The sequence below is a fragment of the Limulus polyphemus genome, unplaced genomic scaffold, assembly GCF_000517525.1.
Source record: "Limulus polyphemus unplaced genomic scaffold, Limulus_polyphemus-2.1.2 Scaffold3236, whole genome shotgun sequence".
In the NCBI taxonomy this organism is placed as follows: Eukaryota; Metazoa; Arthropoda; class Merostomata; order Xiphosura; family Limulidae; genus Limulus; species Limulus polyphemus.
In genome coordinates this window covers 3,267-21,664 of record NW_013668846.1, presented here as the reverse complement: position 1 = coordinate 21,664, position 18,398 = coordinate 3,267, and the positions used below count along the sequence as shown (strand labels likewise).

General features: G+C 34.8%; 1 protein-coding gene across 1 annotated transcript in view; it reads right to left on the bottom strand.

The window, feature by feature from the left end:
- Positions 1-15,257, bottom strand: part of LOC106468958 (small conductance calcium-activated potassium channel protein-like) — a 56,247-nt gene extending 40,990 nt beyond the window's left edge. The window contains exon 1 of the mRNA XM_022397358.1: positions 15,166-15,257. Within this exon, the coding sequence (XP_022253066.1) occupies positions 15,166-15,210 (45 nt within the window). The 5' untranslated portion in view covers positions 15,211-15,257. The remainder of the gene's footprint in view (positions 1-15,165) is intronic.
- Between the last annotated feature and the right edge of the window lie 3,141 nt (positions 15,258-18,398).

Here is an 18,398-nt window from a genome sequence, read left to right as displayed (position 1 = left end):
ATGTACCGTATTCAAACATGCCGTATTTTTTTTCTGAAGGAATGTACCGTATTCAAACATGCCGTATTTTTTTTCTGAAGGAATGTACCGTATTCAAACATGCCATATTTTTTTTCTGAAGGAATGTACCGTATTCAAACATGCCGTATTTTTTTTTCTGAAGGAATGTACCATATAATATCATTTTATCTCCAGAGAATTCAGTAAATTACAACAAATAACAGATTTTTCTTTCGCATTTCTTCTTGTTAGATAGTGTGCTTCTTTCTAAGCCTTATACAAAAATTATTGGGATATTTACATTTTAAGCTATAACTTAGGAAATACAAAGCACGAGAATAACTTGAAAATGTCAGTCTTACCAAGAATATATATAATGTTAATAATGTGATTTAACGAAACTTCGCAAGATATTTGTTTGTTTTTAGAATTTTCGAGCTTATCTTCGCATAGCTACCCCTAATTTTGAAATGTTAGACTAGAGGGACAAAATGAAGCTAGCCAAAAGCACCCACAGTCAATTATTTGGCTTCCCTACTAATATATACTAATATAATGCACCCACGAAACCAAAGTGAAGAGCGCGATTTTGCAAAACGAAACACGAATCATGAGCATCGGAGTCACTGTCCGGGCGTGCTACACTAGGCTCCACCCATATCACAAAAGGAAAGGTGAACTTTAGAATTTCACGACGTGCTTCTAGACACTGATATTATATACTTTTTGTTTAAGTGAGTCAAAAGAACGGTTTCACTTTTGCGGGTTTGAGAGAAATGCGTACATTTTACCACGACATATACAAAGTCACAAACAAAAATAAAACTTAAAAACTTTTAATTGCATACACAATAGAGTGAAAACGTAACTTCACAATAGATACTCAACAATTTCCATCATTGAAAGTACGTACATACGTTACTGTTGATCTGTTAGTATAAAGCTACACAATGATCTATCTACACTCTGGCCACCGCGGGGAAAAGAACCCCGGATTTTTGCGGTGTAAGTCCGTAGACTTACAGCTTACCCTCCGGGGAACCATATAGATAGACAGACAAAAACAATACAGTTGACTTAAACAAACATAGATATTTTCTTGCAGTAGAGTATAAACAGGTAGACAGGTAAATAAATGAACATGCAGTCAGATAGGTAGTTCGATTACTAGCTGAATAATAAATACACAAAGCTAGAAAAACAAGACTGTTCGTATGTTTCTGGTAGTAACGCTGCCTTATAAGGAAGTCTTGGTGTATTTTTTTCCACACTAAAAACGTACAGGCTACATAAAAGTTGTTCGACGTTATCTTATTCTGTTGTGGTTGTCGTGCGTGAAATAGACCTATACGTTTTACTTAAGTCCCAGGTGAATGCAATTGACACCAACCGTTTTGTTCTTTAGCTTCTGTACTAGACAGGATATCTCTGCTCTACCGACAGAAATCCTAGTTCGACTTTTCTGTGTTTTTTTTTATAAGTCGTTGCTGAAGGAAGGGCAGTACATAAAATACATTATTTATGTTGACTTTTGAGAAAGAGGTTCTCCTTCTCAGTGTGTTTTAACAAAAACAAAAAGAAGATGGTCGAGCCTTATTACTGTGTAGGCAGTTACAATAAGATAACAATATGTTTGCTGTATAGGTTTTTGTGTCGATTTTTTTTTTAAAGTTGCTAAATACAATATTAAACATATGTACCATGAAACGTATAGGAAGCCTTGTTAACTCGTTTGAGTTGAATAACTTTGTGATTTCTTCGTGTCGGTTGAATATCTGTCAACTTTGAATACACGTCAAGGGCGTTATCTCCACTTTACGTTTTATTCGTTTCCTAAATATGAAAATATATTTTAGCTCGACATGCGATGATGTTATCAATCATTTAATGTTTCACAATATCGTCGGTAGGGTAGAATTAAAAAACAAATAAGAAACAAAAAGTCTAGAAAATGTTTCATACAATCATAAAATACGTGCAAACAAACATATAGAAAACTATTCCCTTGGCATTTCTCTGTCCCGGTAGCGGAAAATGTCACAGGTTTGTCTTCACGGCCTACAGTACGAGATTAAATGGCAAGAGAACTCTGAACTTCTACAGCTAGTCGTGACGTTTCTGTTTATTCAACTCTACCATGGAGATAGAATAGTATCAGATCAACGATAATCAATTACACGGTACATAATTTCACGAGCGTGGAGTTAGAGGAGCTGTGTCAATTACGTACGTTACAATTATTCAGGTTTAACATGGTAAAAAGCGTTCTGAAAACATCATGTATATATATATATATATATACATCTTTATAGTTTAATAATAAATAGAACACAATGATGTATCATAGTGCACGTGTGAATGATGAATTATGGGAGTTATAAAGCTAAATTATAAGATTCATGTAGTCACACTTGTATTATTATCAGTAGTCTTACGTTAACATGGTTTGGTGACGAGGAATCCACTTTGAGACAATGAAGCTTGAAGACGACTTCAATGGGGTAATGAAGAAACTTTAATACAAGTTTAACAAGGTAATAAATGTACAACGATTCGACATGATGATGAGAAAACCTTGTTGAAACGTTGTACATTTGTTACACTTGTAATAAAGTTTTCTTCATTACCCCATTAAAGTCGTCTTTAAACTTAATGGTTAAATTGGTTGATCTTTAGTTTCGTTCTAAGTAACTCGCTCTGGTCGAAAGTTAATATTGATTATTACAGTTCAGACCACTTAACAGTATTCACATCATGATGTTTATCAATAATCTTAAGTTAACATTCACACAGCGGATGTCACTTAACAGTACTTACCCCACGATGTTTATCAATAATCTTAAGTTAACATTCACACAGCTGATGTCACTTAACAGTACTTACCCCACGATGTTTATCAATAATCTTAAGTTAACATCTTCACAGCTGAAGTCACTTAACAGTGTTCACACCACGGTGTTTATCAATAATCTTAAGTTAACATTCACACAGCTGAGGTCACTTAACAGTACTCATTCCACGATGTTTATCGATAATCTTGAGTTAACATCTTCACAGCTGAAGTCACTTAACAGTGTTCACACCACGGTGTTTATCATTAATCTTAAGTTAACATCCACACAGCTGAGGTCACTTAACACTACTTACCCCACGATGTTTATCGATAATCTTGAGTTAACATCTTCACAGCTGAAGTCACTTAACAGTGTTCACACCACGGTGTTTATCAATAATCTTACGTTAACATCCACACAGCTGAGGTCAATTAACAGTACCCAAACCACGATGTTTATCAATAATCTTACGTTAATATCAACACAGCTGAGGTCACTTAACAGTAATCACATCATGATGTTTATCAACAATCTTAAGTTAACATTCACACAGCTGAGATCACTTAACAGTACTCGCCCCACGATGTTTATCGATAATCTTGAGTTAACATCTTCACAGCTGAGGTCACTTAACAGTGTTCACACCACGGTGTTTATCAATAATCTTACGTTAACATTCACACAGCTGAGGTCAATTAACAGTACTCACCCCACGATGTTTATCGATAATCTTGAGTTAACATCTTCACAGCTGAGGTCACTTAACAGTGTTCACACCACGGTGTTTATCAATAATCTTACGTTAACATCCACACAGCTGAGGTCAATTAACAGTACTCAAACCACGATGTTTATCCATAATCTTACGTTAATATCCACACAGCTGAGATCACTTAACTGTACTTACACCATGATGTAAAGCGGGAATCTTGCGTTAACTGTACTTACACCACGATGTTTATTACTATTTTTCAAGTAGTTAGGAAAAAAAATTATCGCTAAATAAGAAATCCATGTATAGCTGGCTACTAAACTTGAAAAAAGGAACCAAACAAGATAGGGATGGAAGTGGACATATCACTTGATCTTGATAATGATCACATAACAATGGTCACCTACTCTATCGAAAGCTTGGTGTTTGAATAGAACGTCAACTTTCATAATTATACTTTTCATTTAGTTAACTTTAGAATACTACTTTTATGACTATTTTACAAAAGAGTAACATGTTACAATTGGAAATTCTTGTTCTGTTTGTTTTGCCAGTGTGAAAGTCAGTAATGTAGGGATTTTATTCGCCATGTAAAGTTGAGACAGCTTAGTTTAGTTCCCTTTTTCAAGTTCAGTAGCCAGCCCCACACGAGTTTTTATTTAGAGATAACGTTTTTCCTAATACTTGTTTGTTTATTTTTCTCATAAGATGGCGTACGTGGGTTACTAAGTTATAGAGTGTTTTCTAAAGCTTTATAAATTTTGCATACAATAATAATAAAATAGGAAGTCAAATATCGCGAGGACTGGTTATCTCTATTAGATGATGATACAATTATAGTTACTGCTAGAACTATGTAGGCGCTAGGCCTGTTAAAGAAAGATGATGATGATGAACGAAAATAAGAAATCTCGGTTTTGGCTATTCGCCGGTGTTCTACTTTGGGACGCTCTGGATAGCTGAAAAGCGGCATATACACCGGAGATAGAGCGACTATACCAGGTAGCTCTTGATATGTAGCTTCTGATGACCTGCAGAGAAGAAAATCCAGATGACTTTTGTATTGCTTTAATACGGGCGTCAGTGCCATCCTTACATAAAGAGTGCTAGTGCACTCTCCAATATTTGAACTTAAAATCATGGCATGGTTTCGCCAGACTATTTAATATATGAAACACGCCACTTTTTAATTACGTTATTCATTATAATGAGCACTTGGGCCGTTCATGTTTTAAGTATAAAATTAATTTAGTCTACTGTTTAAATATCCCAAGAACTACTGTAATATCACCTGAATAGATTAATTTAAAATTAGCCTCTAATCAAATAAATAAGGAAGTAACTTGTACAACAATGGATATAGAGTTTTGTATATGTAATAATAATGATGATAAAACACCATCAAGAACATTTCGTGGTCAAACAAAAGAGAGGATGAAGCATATGCATGAATAATGTAAGTAATTGTATGTAAGTAAAAACTAGCTTCCAAAATGGATGTTATTCATGTATTAACCTCTATGAATCATTAGTTACTTACCAACACGATAGAAAAAGAAAAATAGAAATTCTCCTAAAACCAGAAGTATATATCTGTAAAAGAATCATCCCTGTTGTCATGGTAACCACAAACCCTACTACATCTTACAGTTGCATGTCCACAGAGGGAAGATTCATTGTAAGTTTCTTACAAGTTGAATGCAAACATGTTGTTGGACTGAATCGATAGAATTAATAGCCTTAACATTCCGGAACGACTATGTAAAAATAATCTAATGGCTCATACCACCTTCTAATTACTACACGGCTCTTATATTAACACAAATAACACACGCCGTCTTAACTATCAAATTTCATTTTTTGTTTTCTAGAAGAGCAAACTTTAAACGAAGGCTATATCATTATTAAGTAGTAGTAACAAGTGCTTAGAAGTTATCATAAATTCAAAATAGCTAGGTTTCATACATAATGGATTCCAGTGGGGATACATATTCTCATGCCCAGCAAGCTTCCACAACAACCATTCTACTGAAGCAAGCATAAAGAAATTCCTGTAATTTTTCACAATTGTTCTACTGAAATAAGCACACAATATTTCTAACAAATGTCTCATCAACTGTTCTTTATGAACTAACCACATTTCTATAACAACCCTATTGAAGTAAATATATTTCTATAAGTTTATCAACAAACATTCTATTAAAGTAACCACATTTCCAGAAATTTCTCAACAATCGTTCTATTGAAGTAATCATATTTCTAGAACTTTCTCAACAACTGTAAACATTCAAAGTACTGTTTTTTTTTTTGTAGACTACGGTCTTGATAATATATTCGAAACTGTTGAAATGTCAAAAATTATATTCACTGTCAGATTTGGCATCTTAACGAATACAAATAACATTTACTGTTAGTTGGACCCATTAAGATATCAAAATTGATTGTGAACGTGACTTGGACCGAACCCAGGCTTCTATAATGTTCTCCCTTCAAACAGTTAGTTTAGCAATTGGTATTTAGTAAAATACATTAAAGTCAGACTGAAAATTTCGCTAAAGATGAAGGACAAAATATTCCCATCTCTTTCAGAGCTGTATTATAATATAACTAGCAGAAACGGCTGTTTGTGCTGGTTGTTACTAATCGTATTATTCATACCTCACTGAAAAAAAATTTAGAAATGGCGAACATTTTCTAAAAGACGATTTTTTTCTGGGAAGTACTGCGAGGGAAAAATGTTCGGATTGTACTCTTTAGTCATACGCAACTCATTGCATCAAAATGATTCAACGTACAGAGCTCAAAAATTCATATATTTTACTCATATAAACTGTAATGTTTTTATATATTAAAAGAGGTACCACTTATTCAATAAATAACAGTTTTTTTAAGAACTCCAGTTTCTCAGTACTACATTTAAAAATTACATCAATATAGATCTAATCAAACCTTCATGTACAGTCCAAGTGAAAGTCATGTTCTTGTTGTGAGGATAGTACTTTTATTTAAAATTGTGTTTTATTATAAAGAAATGGTTGTTGAACATACCACAGTTATTTTTCTAATTGTCTGAATCTTGAATACCTAAAGTGTGAATGTTTTTATGGATTTTGGTCTGTGATGTCATTCAATAAATGGCGCAGGAGTTTTGGTTACATACATAGATACTCACACACACGCTACGTCCATTATAATAAGATATACAAACAAACGTACGTTGCAAGTACTCAAGGTCTAAAGTATTACTAAAACTTTATTCTTAAGTAACTTTTACTTAAACACAAAACTGCACAATAGGTTGTGCCCAACGTAGGGAACAAACCCCAACATTCAGAGTTATAAGCCTTGAAGCTTACCGTTAAGCTGCGGGAGGGCGTTTTATATGGAATAACAATTGTGCTGTAAATTATAAATTACTAAAATAACAGTTTCTGTGGTATTATCGTATAAAATGAGCATGCAAGTAGCGTACTTCTGATACTTGTACGTTTTTTTAGACTTTTTGTTTAGCACCTTTATCTGTACTAATGGATATTATAACAATAATAATATTACTAACTCGTTTACAGTCAGTTATCATCAACTTAATTATTGTTAGGTCTTAACACGATTACAATTAGCTTCTAATCGATTGCTAATGATCAACTCATGTACCAACTTAGTTATTTTGGTAAATTCTTACAAAATTGTTTAACTTCAGTTATTATTAACTTAGTTGTACTTACGATCACGCAGATTCAGTAACTGTAAAAAATGTATTTTTAATACACATGTTTATCACATTCTATACAAAAGCTCGATTGACGGCTTCTTATTCGACATATCTCAGGCTTCTTTTAAGAGCAGCCTTTCTCTAAACCAGGAAGAAATAAGTCAAATATTTTAGCATCCCTTCCATTCCAAGATAATGGTAAAAAGTAATAGCACATCACGTATTATTACTAAGTAAAATCCAATATTATTTATTAGCCAATTTCAGAACCAAAATCCCCGAGTTGGGCACGAGAGAGAGAGGGAGGGAGAGATGTTATCTTAACCTTCAGAAGCCCTATTTCTTCATTGTTTGTAGGAGAAGCAAGCGATAACTTGAATTCACCCAGAATTATTTTATCTAGAGGTGAGATAACAGGATGACGGGTCTCGATTGTTTTTGAAAACCCAATAAGTAAAAAATGTTGTTATACTACCATCGAGAATTCTCTTCTTTTTTTATCAGTTAACTATTCTTTCACGTCGTTTAACTATAGCAATCAAAGTTTTGGCAAAGTATATGTATTTTATTAAGACTAAGAAGATTGGTAGAAGCATTATATATTTTTTACGTTAAACAAGTTAAAAAAACAATCTGACTATTCAGTTATAATTAAGTTTTTTTTAATTGATCGTTGAGAAAGACTACAAATTCTTCTAAAGGTCACTGAAGTAATCAATTCATTTTCTATTTAAAATATCGAGTTTATAATTGAATTGTGTATTTACATACGGGCAGGTGACACTTAAAAAAACTCAGCTAATATCGCATTTTTACTTAATCTTCTTGGAAGTTTTACAAACTCCTGGTTTAGAGTATTAATAAAACTTTTATTTTTTATGCAACCCATTTTGCTCAAACATAAAGCTTTACAAAGGGATCGCACCCCGAATCTAAAGAGTTATAAACCCTCAAGTTTATCGTCAAGCTGCCGGAGGGCTTTTTTTAATATGAAGTAACCATTGTGCTGTTTATTATAAAAAACTTATAAAATAATAGCTTCCGACTTCGCATGGTATAAAAAAAGCGAATGCAAACAGCGTACTCCTCTAGATTCAATTGCGTATCTGAAAAATTACACATCAAAGCTTTATATAAAAAAATGTTGTTTCTGTATCTCTTCTAAATTTAAATTTCTCTCGAATTTCTTGGTGTGACGACGCGAAAACATAATTTACAAGATAGTTTTTTTTTCAGCATTTGATTTTGTAAATGCATTTAAATGGTAATTAGAAAAGTGTCACTCGATGCTGAAAGGGCGCAGTTGTGTAGTGTTCGATTAATTTTGTTTTACATGGAAGACGCGAAATGTTCACAATTATGTTAAAATCGCGAGTTTGTTGCTTCCAAAAATCAGTTTAGAACAGTTTCTCAGCTGTATTTGCCAGACGACCCCCGCGTCCGGGCTTTGGTCGGCGCGACCCTCATAATCTCCACAAGGATGAAAAAACGCAGCAATTTTATTTATTTAAATAAAATGTTGACTCAGTGCAGACAGCTCATGACCTATCGTTTGAGGAACACTGGGCTAGAATCAATGTATACCACACGTACTAAAGGGTAATGTAAATCATGCATGCTTTCATCATATCCTGAATTCCACGTGTTTGCTGGTTGAGAAACAAGCTCAATTTATATAGTTTATAAATAAGGACGACTCTTCTTACTAAAACCAGTGGCGTCTATAGGCCGCCCAGTGATAACATTCACCACAGAAAAGTCAATATTTACTTACACAACTGTTGAGTCGAGGAAGAAAATCAGGGAAGCACAGGATAAGAAGGAAGGCAGTGGGAGGGGGGGGGGGAGATAAAATTGAAAGCGGATATTTGCACAAAGAACAAAATATCTAGACCGGGTACGTCACGAAATAAGTAAGTAAATATTGTTCAACAAAGAAATAAATAAAGCACGTACGTATCCGGGCTCACTTTGAACAATTACAACAGTTACGAGGTTTGTTTATTTAATTGAGATTTGACATAGACAAATCACCCATATACCTTCATGAATGTGAAGACACGCTTAAAATAGAATCTCGAGGGAATAATTGTGTCGTAATGACTCGATATATCGCGGGTATGAATACCGGTTCGACCTTGTAAGAATTTTTTTTTTTTGAATTTCGCGCAAAGCTACACGAGGGCTATCTGCGCTAGCCGTCCCTAATTTAGCAGTGTAAGACTAGAGGGAAGGCAGCTAGTTATCATCACCCACCGCCAACTCTTGGGCTACTCTTTTACCAACGAATAGTGGGATTGACCGTCACATAATAACGCTCACACGGCTGAAAGGGCGAGCATGTTTGGTGGGATGGGGATTTGGACTCACGACCCTCAGATTGCGAGTCGAGCGCCTTATCCACCTGGCCATGCCGGGCCACATTGTAAGATAATAATAATACATTTAAAAAAAAATACGTACACGTAAGCTGCAGCTAATAAATTCAACCATATATAACTTGAATTCAACCATATACAACTTGAATTCAACCATATACAACTTGCAAGTTGTATATGGTTGAATTCAAGTTGTATATGGTTGAATTTTCTTCTAATAAAAAATCAAAACGAGTTATATTCCACTTAAGATTTGAATAATTACGATGGAATAAACATTTAACTGACTACCAGCAAAACAACAACAACTAAACTACAGTTAACTCGTACATTCTAAAGTTGAATTTTTTAAAATTAAATATACAAACTAATAGGCAAGTAAAAATAATAAGTGCCCTTATAAAACACTTAGTTATTCGTTATGTAAACCTAGGGGATTATCCTAAAGATGAAAAATAGATCTTGGAGTTCGGTGTCCTTACAATCCCAATTTCTAAAAGAGTAAATTAAAAACAAAGAATATTTAGTAGTTTTATTTTTGCTCATTATTAGGTGTGTTACCATTGTTAATTAACGCATAAAAGTAATATTAGGTAACTTTGCTTACTGTGCGTGCCCCACCCTCAGTAAATATCTTAGAATTGCCTGCTAGCCAAATTAGCATAACGGAATACCATGTCTACTTTAAGCTGAAAGGTTATAAGTATTGACTGTCAAATTAAATTTCTGTTTAATGTTTTATATACATATATCCCACATAATTTGTTTCAAATGACAATACTGAATGTTAAATAATTTTGGATAAACTACCTCCTCCCTTAGAATTGGCTAGTTCATATACTTATTGTCAGAGAAAAAAAACAACAACAACAAACAATAACTACTCTTTTGTAATTTCGGTGAAGTTCATTTCTTTCTGACTAAAGGCAGATATTTTTTATATAAAAATGCACTCTATTTATTCGAATTTTCTCGACTATTCTTTTACAACAAACGACTTATCGCTATTCTACTTCACTAAGCATTGTACTGGATTGCTTTTCTTGGTATTTCATGGAAGATCGAATTACTTCAGATTAGTTGTAATGACAGCGTCAATGGAGTTTATAGTGCAGTAACAAAAGTTTAATGGGATTGAAACTGTAGATCTAGGTGAAGAATTCGGAAAAAGCGTAAGTAAATCGTATTATAAATTATGCAGTTTGTGGTTGAACAAATATCAAAGATTTCCAGTAAGCTCATGTGATGAGAAAGAACATCACTAAAGATGTTGAATCACATTATGGGGACGACTGAGTTGGATGGATTAATAACTTGAGAATTCAGGCAGTGTCCCATATTCTTACATTGATCGTGAAAATAAATCACGCTGCTATCTATTTCACGTCATCTGTTTCCATGGTTTAGTGAAACGACATTATTATAATAGTTCACTTGGATAATAGTATACTTCGATTGTGTTCTAACATGTATTTTGTAATATTGTAATGAGGGATATATTCAGCACTGAGATATCTGATAAACTGGGACGTATTCTGACCATCAGAGGAGCATCAAATGCACATTATAAGTTGCTACATCAACTACATATCTCAGTATGCAAAGGGTGTTAGGTGAATAACTATGAATAACAATAATATATTGTGCGTTCAAAGCATCCACCATTTCACTGTGTTTCTCACTGACATAGACTTAATTTGAAAAATTGTTCTGTAATTGGGCACTCAACGTTTCGCTTTACAGCTTCTTCAGGAGCATTCCACCAAAACACAAACTGTAGTTTAGAGTACAAAGCTTCAAAACCATTTGTCTAATTGAGAACCAACAGACTATGATGGAAAAGTACCATGGGAGGCATATCAAGATCACTTCAAAATAATTTCCAAAGTGAAAGCTGGAATAGGGAATAATTAGTCATCTAGAATTCTGCCCATCTAAAAAGACCAGCCTTAACTACATCAAAAAAACCTTTCAGCTGAGAGCTGTAGCAACTATCGATCATTGGAGTTACTCACCAGAAGAAAGTTTCCAAAGCAAAGTTTAAGAGCAGAGTAAGGAGGGAGACCTCAGCCGAAACTGTGGAAGATGGAGAAGGCTTGTCTAACTATCTTATCCGGATGATTCACGTGAAATGATAGACACATTAGCACGTGACCAACTCACAGATGCTGCATGCATTGAGGATATTCAAAATAGGCTAAAGCAAAGTAGAAATACATCTTTAAAGGAATCTCTTCAGTTGGCGATGGAAGTTAAATACATTAAAATCACAGATAAACAATTAAAGATACCATCCAAAATTTAAAGAACCATCGAATCAAGTAGTGTGGAAACATCAACTGCTTTTGATGGTAGTCTAGAAGAAATGAAATTGGACATCTAGTTACACAGAATGGAAGAAGTAAACTTCAAGACAATACATGTTTCAAATTTCACTTTAAGAAATTACCAGAAGCTACAGACAAAAACCTGTATGGAATAATAACTACTCCCAGATGATGCCAGGAAAAGGAACTGTTATAAATGTGGGAACATGAATATTATAGCCGAGACTGTGAAGAACCAACAGATGCTAATAACTCAAAGAGATAATACCCTAAAGATGAATCCCAGATGCCAGACAGGTTAAAGGAACATCAAATAACTAATCGCACATGGAAAAACAAAACTTAACTGGATTTAAGAGGCGAAGTTGTGATGAGAATACCCCATCTGCTCCAACTGAGTTGAGAAATTCATTATTTAAAGACATTAGTCCCCGAGTTAATTGGTTAACTGACTGGAAGCCTTGCGACATGATTACAGACACTGATTCTACAGCTATAACTGTTCCACCACATCTGATAAGATATGGTGGGAAATTATCTCCACAGACGAAACAAGAGGGAATCCTCAGTAGCTGCTGCAGTTGAAATTCTTTAGGCAGGATTAGAGTAAATCAATCTATGATACTTTGGTCATAGTTAAATACATCAATCGAAAGAGTTTGACCTCCTGAGTTCAAAGCTGTAATTAGCTCTCAACTCGGTCAAGAGATGATGGAGTTATGAGCTAAAAGTTGAAAAAACAAAAAACTAAGAGCTTTTCTACGAGTTGTTATGACGCGGCTAAAATGGCGGGAACCTTCTCTACTTCACATAGAAGAGGAGTGCATATTGGGAATACACTTTATGCTGAAATATGGATGTGAGGTGAAACGTGCTTTAAACAGTCTCATTGTCTATGACCAGAAAATCTCTGTGCACTATTCGATAATTACAACGCCAGATGTTAATTTCTATATCATGGAGAAGTAAAATACTCACACTAGGACATCTAATGGCTGGGATGTAGTAGAACTAAAAAGTCCAGCACATCCTGAGGGAGTATCTGTTGGAAAAAATTGTCGTGGATCCGAAGAAGAAGGGTGCTATTAATAGGGACATGCAGCCCCAATACGATAGTTATTCAGACAAATCCCAGATGCAAAACTAGTTGAGGATCTCAAGGAATTGAGGTATTGAACCCCACATTTTAAAGTTATAAAACTTGAAGCTTACTGCTGACCCATAGGTAGAGGGGTGAAAGGACTAAGTAATATTTAAATTCAGAGTATTACGACACATTAAACTTTGAATAGTGAATTAAGGTTTTCTCAAATAGCAGAAAATATAAGTCATTAGTGAAATTACATGTTGGATTATTAAGTAGCTTGGTTACAGCCTCTGTTTAAAAATTGGTAAACAGTGTTTACGTGAAATAGAAGGGTTTGATCGGGTAAGGCTGGAAATGAACGTGTAAAATACTACGAACGACATCTCCCATCCTTCGTTGTTTGTTTGTTTTTGAATTTCGCGCAAAGCTACACGAGGGCTATCTGCGCTAGCCGTCCCTAATTTAGCAGTGTAAGACTAGAGGGAAGGCAGCTAGTCATCACCACCCACCGCCAACTCTTGGGCTACACTTTTACCAACGAATAGTGGGATTGACCGTCATATTATAACGCCCCCACGACTGAAAGGGCGAGCATGTCTGGTGGGACGGAGATTCGAACCCGCGACCCTCGGATTGCGAGTCGAGCGTCTTATCCACCTGGCCATGCCGGGCCCCCATCCTTCGTTGAAGTAAAGAACAAGGAGTCGAACTAATGTCCTCGCAAACAGAAACAACAGAGCATGCCTTTTAGTTAGTTACGAAGCAGGGTTATTTCAAATGTTATTTATTTTGTAACTATATACTTTTCAGAATACGACACGTCTTGGAAAAGAGAGTTGCTTATAATATTCTTTCCAAAGTATTTTCAACTCAATACTAAATAAAAAACAAAAATATAAAATACGAACTTATATCGAATGTGCTTAGCGATATATGAGGATAGTTTGTTTGTTTTGTTTTTTGCTCTGAAGAAGATTCCCCATATTTTCAATATACCAGTAAAAACGTTTTATTCATTATTTCCCTCAAGTTAAACGTTAACATTTCGGTTATGGCAAGCAATCTTCGACCTTTTTAAAGGCTAAAAGTCAGTTGTCGTAAGGGTTAAGGGCGAGTCAACGTACTGAGATTCGTATTAGCATAACTAAATAAATATTCTCAAGAGACTGGGCATTTCCAATTGTAATATGTTATTTATACACATGGGGCTTAAAATAATGAAGCAACCCATTGTAATATGTCATTTATACACATGGGGCGTAAAACAACGAAGAAATCCAACGCATGATAAAGCTGGGAAATCGTTAAGTAGCAGAAAAAGAACATGTCCAAATATGTTTTACTCAGAAACAGCATACAATTTGTTGACTGACAACGCATTAAAACCCGTCTGCCCGGAATAATTGTCCTGTATAAATATTTAATTGTGCATCATTAAAAATAATACATCAGCATTCTAAAAGTTACAAGCAAAGTTTTAACTTTTATGTTGATACACTTAATATATATTGATTGATTTGGAATTAAGCAAAAAGCTACACAATGGGCTATCTGTGCTCTGCCCACCACGGGTATCGAAACCCGGTTTCTAGCGTTGTAAGTCCGCAGACATACCGCTGTGCCACTGGGGGCCTTAATATATATAAACAACGTGGCTACTTATTTACAGAGGGCGTTAATATATGCTATGATAGTAAAAAAAAAACAATATTTCAACTTTGACAGATGTATGTATTAGCGTTCTAAAGGTTACAAGTAATATTTTAACATTTATGTTGATACACTTAACATCAAAACAACAACAAGAAAACAACAACAAAAACGTGGCTCCTCCTTTATAGAGGGCGTTGCTATACATATATATGCCATGACAGCAAAGAAATCAATATTTCAACTGTGAAAGATCTTTTGGGAAGCGTTTTTCATTGAATTAGTGACGACATTTATGCAAAGTTTGTGTGATATTTTACTTACTAATGAGAAAAATATTGTGTGTAATAGATATGTATAAACATAAAACCTAGAAGAGAAAACGGTGTTTTTAAGTTTTTATAATACATTTCCGTGTTTTTTTTTGCCAAACGTTATTAATGCACACAAGAATAAAACACATACTTGAACTTCCAGAGCGTGGTAGCCTAGGACCAGTCCCATTAACATCAAGGTAGAGACGGTAATCAATGTTTTGACAGCAGTAGAATAGACAGATGCCTGAACAAGGAAAATAAAGTACAGATGCAAAATTGAATTATTCATTTAATAAAGCAACATTAAAGACATTCACATCCTTAATAAAACACTTTCTGTATTATAGATTCAACAGTGTTATCTTTTACGAATGAGTTTGACATTTTTTGGAATAAAGATCCCAATTTAACTTTATTGTTGCTACGTGCAAAGCTTCGCAATCAGCTATCTGTGCTGTGTGTGCACACCACATGGATCGAACCTTGAATTTTAACACTATAAGCCCTCAGGCTTCCCACTGAGCCACTGGGTGGCCCCAAATTATCGACAATTCTTCCAAGTTAATCTAAGCACAGTAAAGAAACACATTTTTCGAGAATCGAAAATTTTTAAATCAAAGTTTTCTTATATTTGACTAAAATAATATTTTCTTAACATTCTCATGATTTTTAAGTATTTGTAACATACAAATTCATGGAGTTTGAAATGTACGCTAAAACACATTGAACCACAATACGGTTATTAAAAAAATCTAACTTAAAAAATGTATAAATTATTAGACAAACAAACAGCGCTTCGATGGTTGAGCAGTAAATTTTCTGACTTAAAATACTAAAATCCGCGATTCGGTTCTCTGCAGTGGACAGAGTGCAGATAGCAGATTGTGTAGGTTTGCGCAAAGAAAACGAAAAACAACACCACCAATTTAGCTATAATGTGTTTGTTTGTTTATAATTAAGCACAAAGCTACGCAATGGGCTATCTGTGCTTCTGCCCACCACGGGTATCGAAACCCGGATTCTAGCGTTATAAGTCCGCAGACATACCGCTGTGCCACTTGGGGGCACACATAACCTTATGATCATAAAATTATATAGCACGTGAGAGTGCATCAACGCAAATGTTATCAACCCTTTTGACATGGACTATCACAAAATCATGCTCTTGTAGTGATAAACTGTAATTTAACAATCTTCTTTCTTTCTTTTTTCTTTCTCTCTTTTTGTCTTTTTCTTCCTTTCTCTCTCTCTATCTTTTTTATATTAGATATCCCATAGTGGGTAACAATACTAATACCATGTTCTCAGGATGGACCTTACGTTCTTCAAAAGCTGGGATAGGTTTCAAAGGAGCTACGGGAATTTTCTGGTTAGATTTTCTGATTAATTGATAGGTATGACAAGTTTTAAAAACTGAGAAACGCCTTGCCTAATTGTTGGCCAAAAGAAATGTCTCATAAGTTTGTCACATGTCTTGTTGACACCTAAATGACCTCCCATAGAGAGTTCATTGGCAACTTTTAATATTTCAAAATGATATGCTTTGGGAACAATGATTTGATAAACAATAGCCCAGCCCTCTGAAGCTGGCACATCTGGTGGTCTCCATTTTCTCATAAGCACACCATTTTGGAAAAATAACCATTTGGAAATTTATCCAGTTCATCTTTTGGGAGTGCATATTTAAATAGTGAAGAGATCTGTATATCTTTTTCATGTTCAGTGATCAGTTTACTTTTAGTAAATGGAACTTCATTAGGTGAATCAGATTCCTCACGTCCATCGTTGTCTCTCACCGAAGAATGATCAGTAGAACAATTTACCACAAGATCCCCGTTGGATCCAAAAATTGTTTCAGACAAATCTATAATATCGTCCTCTGAATCCATGTCTATCATTTATTTTGGGCTTAATTTCTTAGTCTGAGCTCGAGTCACAGCATACGTGGGAACACATTGGGATTGTCATCAACGCCAACATCAACCTTAGATGAAACAGTAATTGGCTCATTAACCATTTTAGGTTCGGGAACAACTTTTCCCCCAGCCAAATTGTTTCCCAACAAGAATGATACACCTTAATTGGCAAAGTAGGTCTTACTCTAACCACAACTGGCCCCGAAACTTGGTCTGATGCTAAATAAATGTTATGAAGAGGAACATTAACAAAGCCATCCTCAATACCCTAAGCAATAACAGACTCAACAGTGGCAGAACTCGAACCTAAAGGCAATATACCTTCTAACAACAATAAGTGAGTCACCCCGGTATCATGTAGAATACGCATGGGTATGTGATTGCAAGTGTAATTTGTCAAAGACATAAAAGATCTACATTCCTCCCTGATTACATCAGCCTTTATATCAGTGGCCAAATCAACAAAATCGGGTGATCTGGTGAAATCACGTCCATATGTGAACACAAACGCACTGAGTGTTGTCTCTTTTTCTCTTTCGAACACCAACAATCGGACATAACACGACCAAGTATTTTTTAAAAAAATGGCAGACAGGCCTTGATTGTTTTTAAGTTTTATATTGCTGATTCTTACTCTCGATAATCTTCTACAACTTTGGAGAATAGGCGGGAGTTTCGTAATACATATTTAACAGAATAAGCTACGTATTTTTTCTAAATATACATTTAATCGAAACAAACACTGATATGAAAATAAATATATAATAACAAATTCGTTACAGATACAACTGCCTATTGAAAGAAAAGGAGTTGATGTTTTGGCTTCTATACTGAAGCCTCAGTATATAAGCCGAAACGTCATCTCCTTAGTAATTAGTTACTGATGCTTAAACTCTTAAAGTGCACCCACTTTAATAGCAATATAATAGCTGGTTAATTTGTTTAATTCTAGAAAGATAAATTTCATTGCCATAAAAATACATACTTGTACTTAGTTTAGATTCAATGCCATAACAACTTAGCTGGTACTTGCTTCTGTATAAGGTCAGATTTTCTATACTAATAATTTGGCCAGTTGTTGTTAACAAAAGGGTTAAATCAGTGCTTAAATAGGTCCGGAGTAATACCTCTATTTATCTGTTTGTTCGCAGATATTCGCGCGAAGCTACTCAAGAGCTTCCTACGCTACCCATCACTGGTTTTTAACTGATAGACTTGAGTCAACAGCACACTCCGCAAATTCTTGGGATACATTTGATTGACCGGATAATGTAATTTTATTGTCACCTTAGTAACGCAGACACAGTACAAAAGTCCGGATCGCGAATTATTATATATATAATTTCTTTTCGCGATAACTGAACGCAAACGAGGTACATTATATCCATCATAGTCCGACACGCTAACTACTTCGCCACGCTCGGACAACATACTTAGTAGTTATGCATTTGTTTGAATTGTAAAT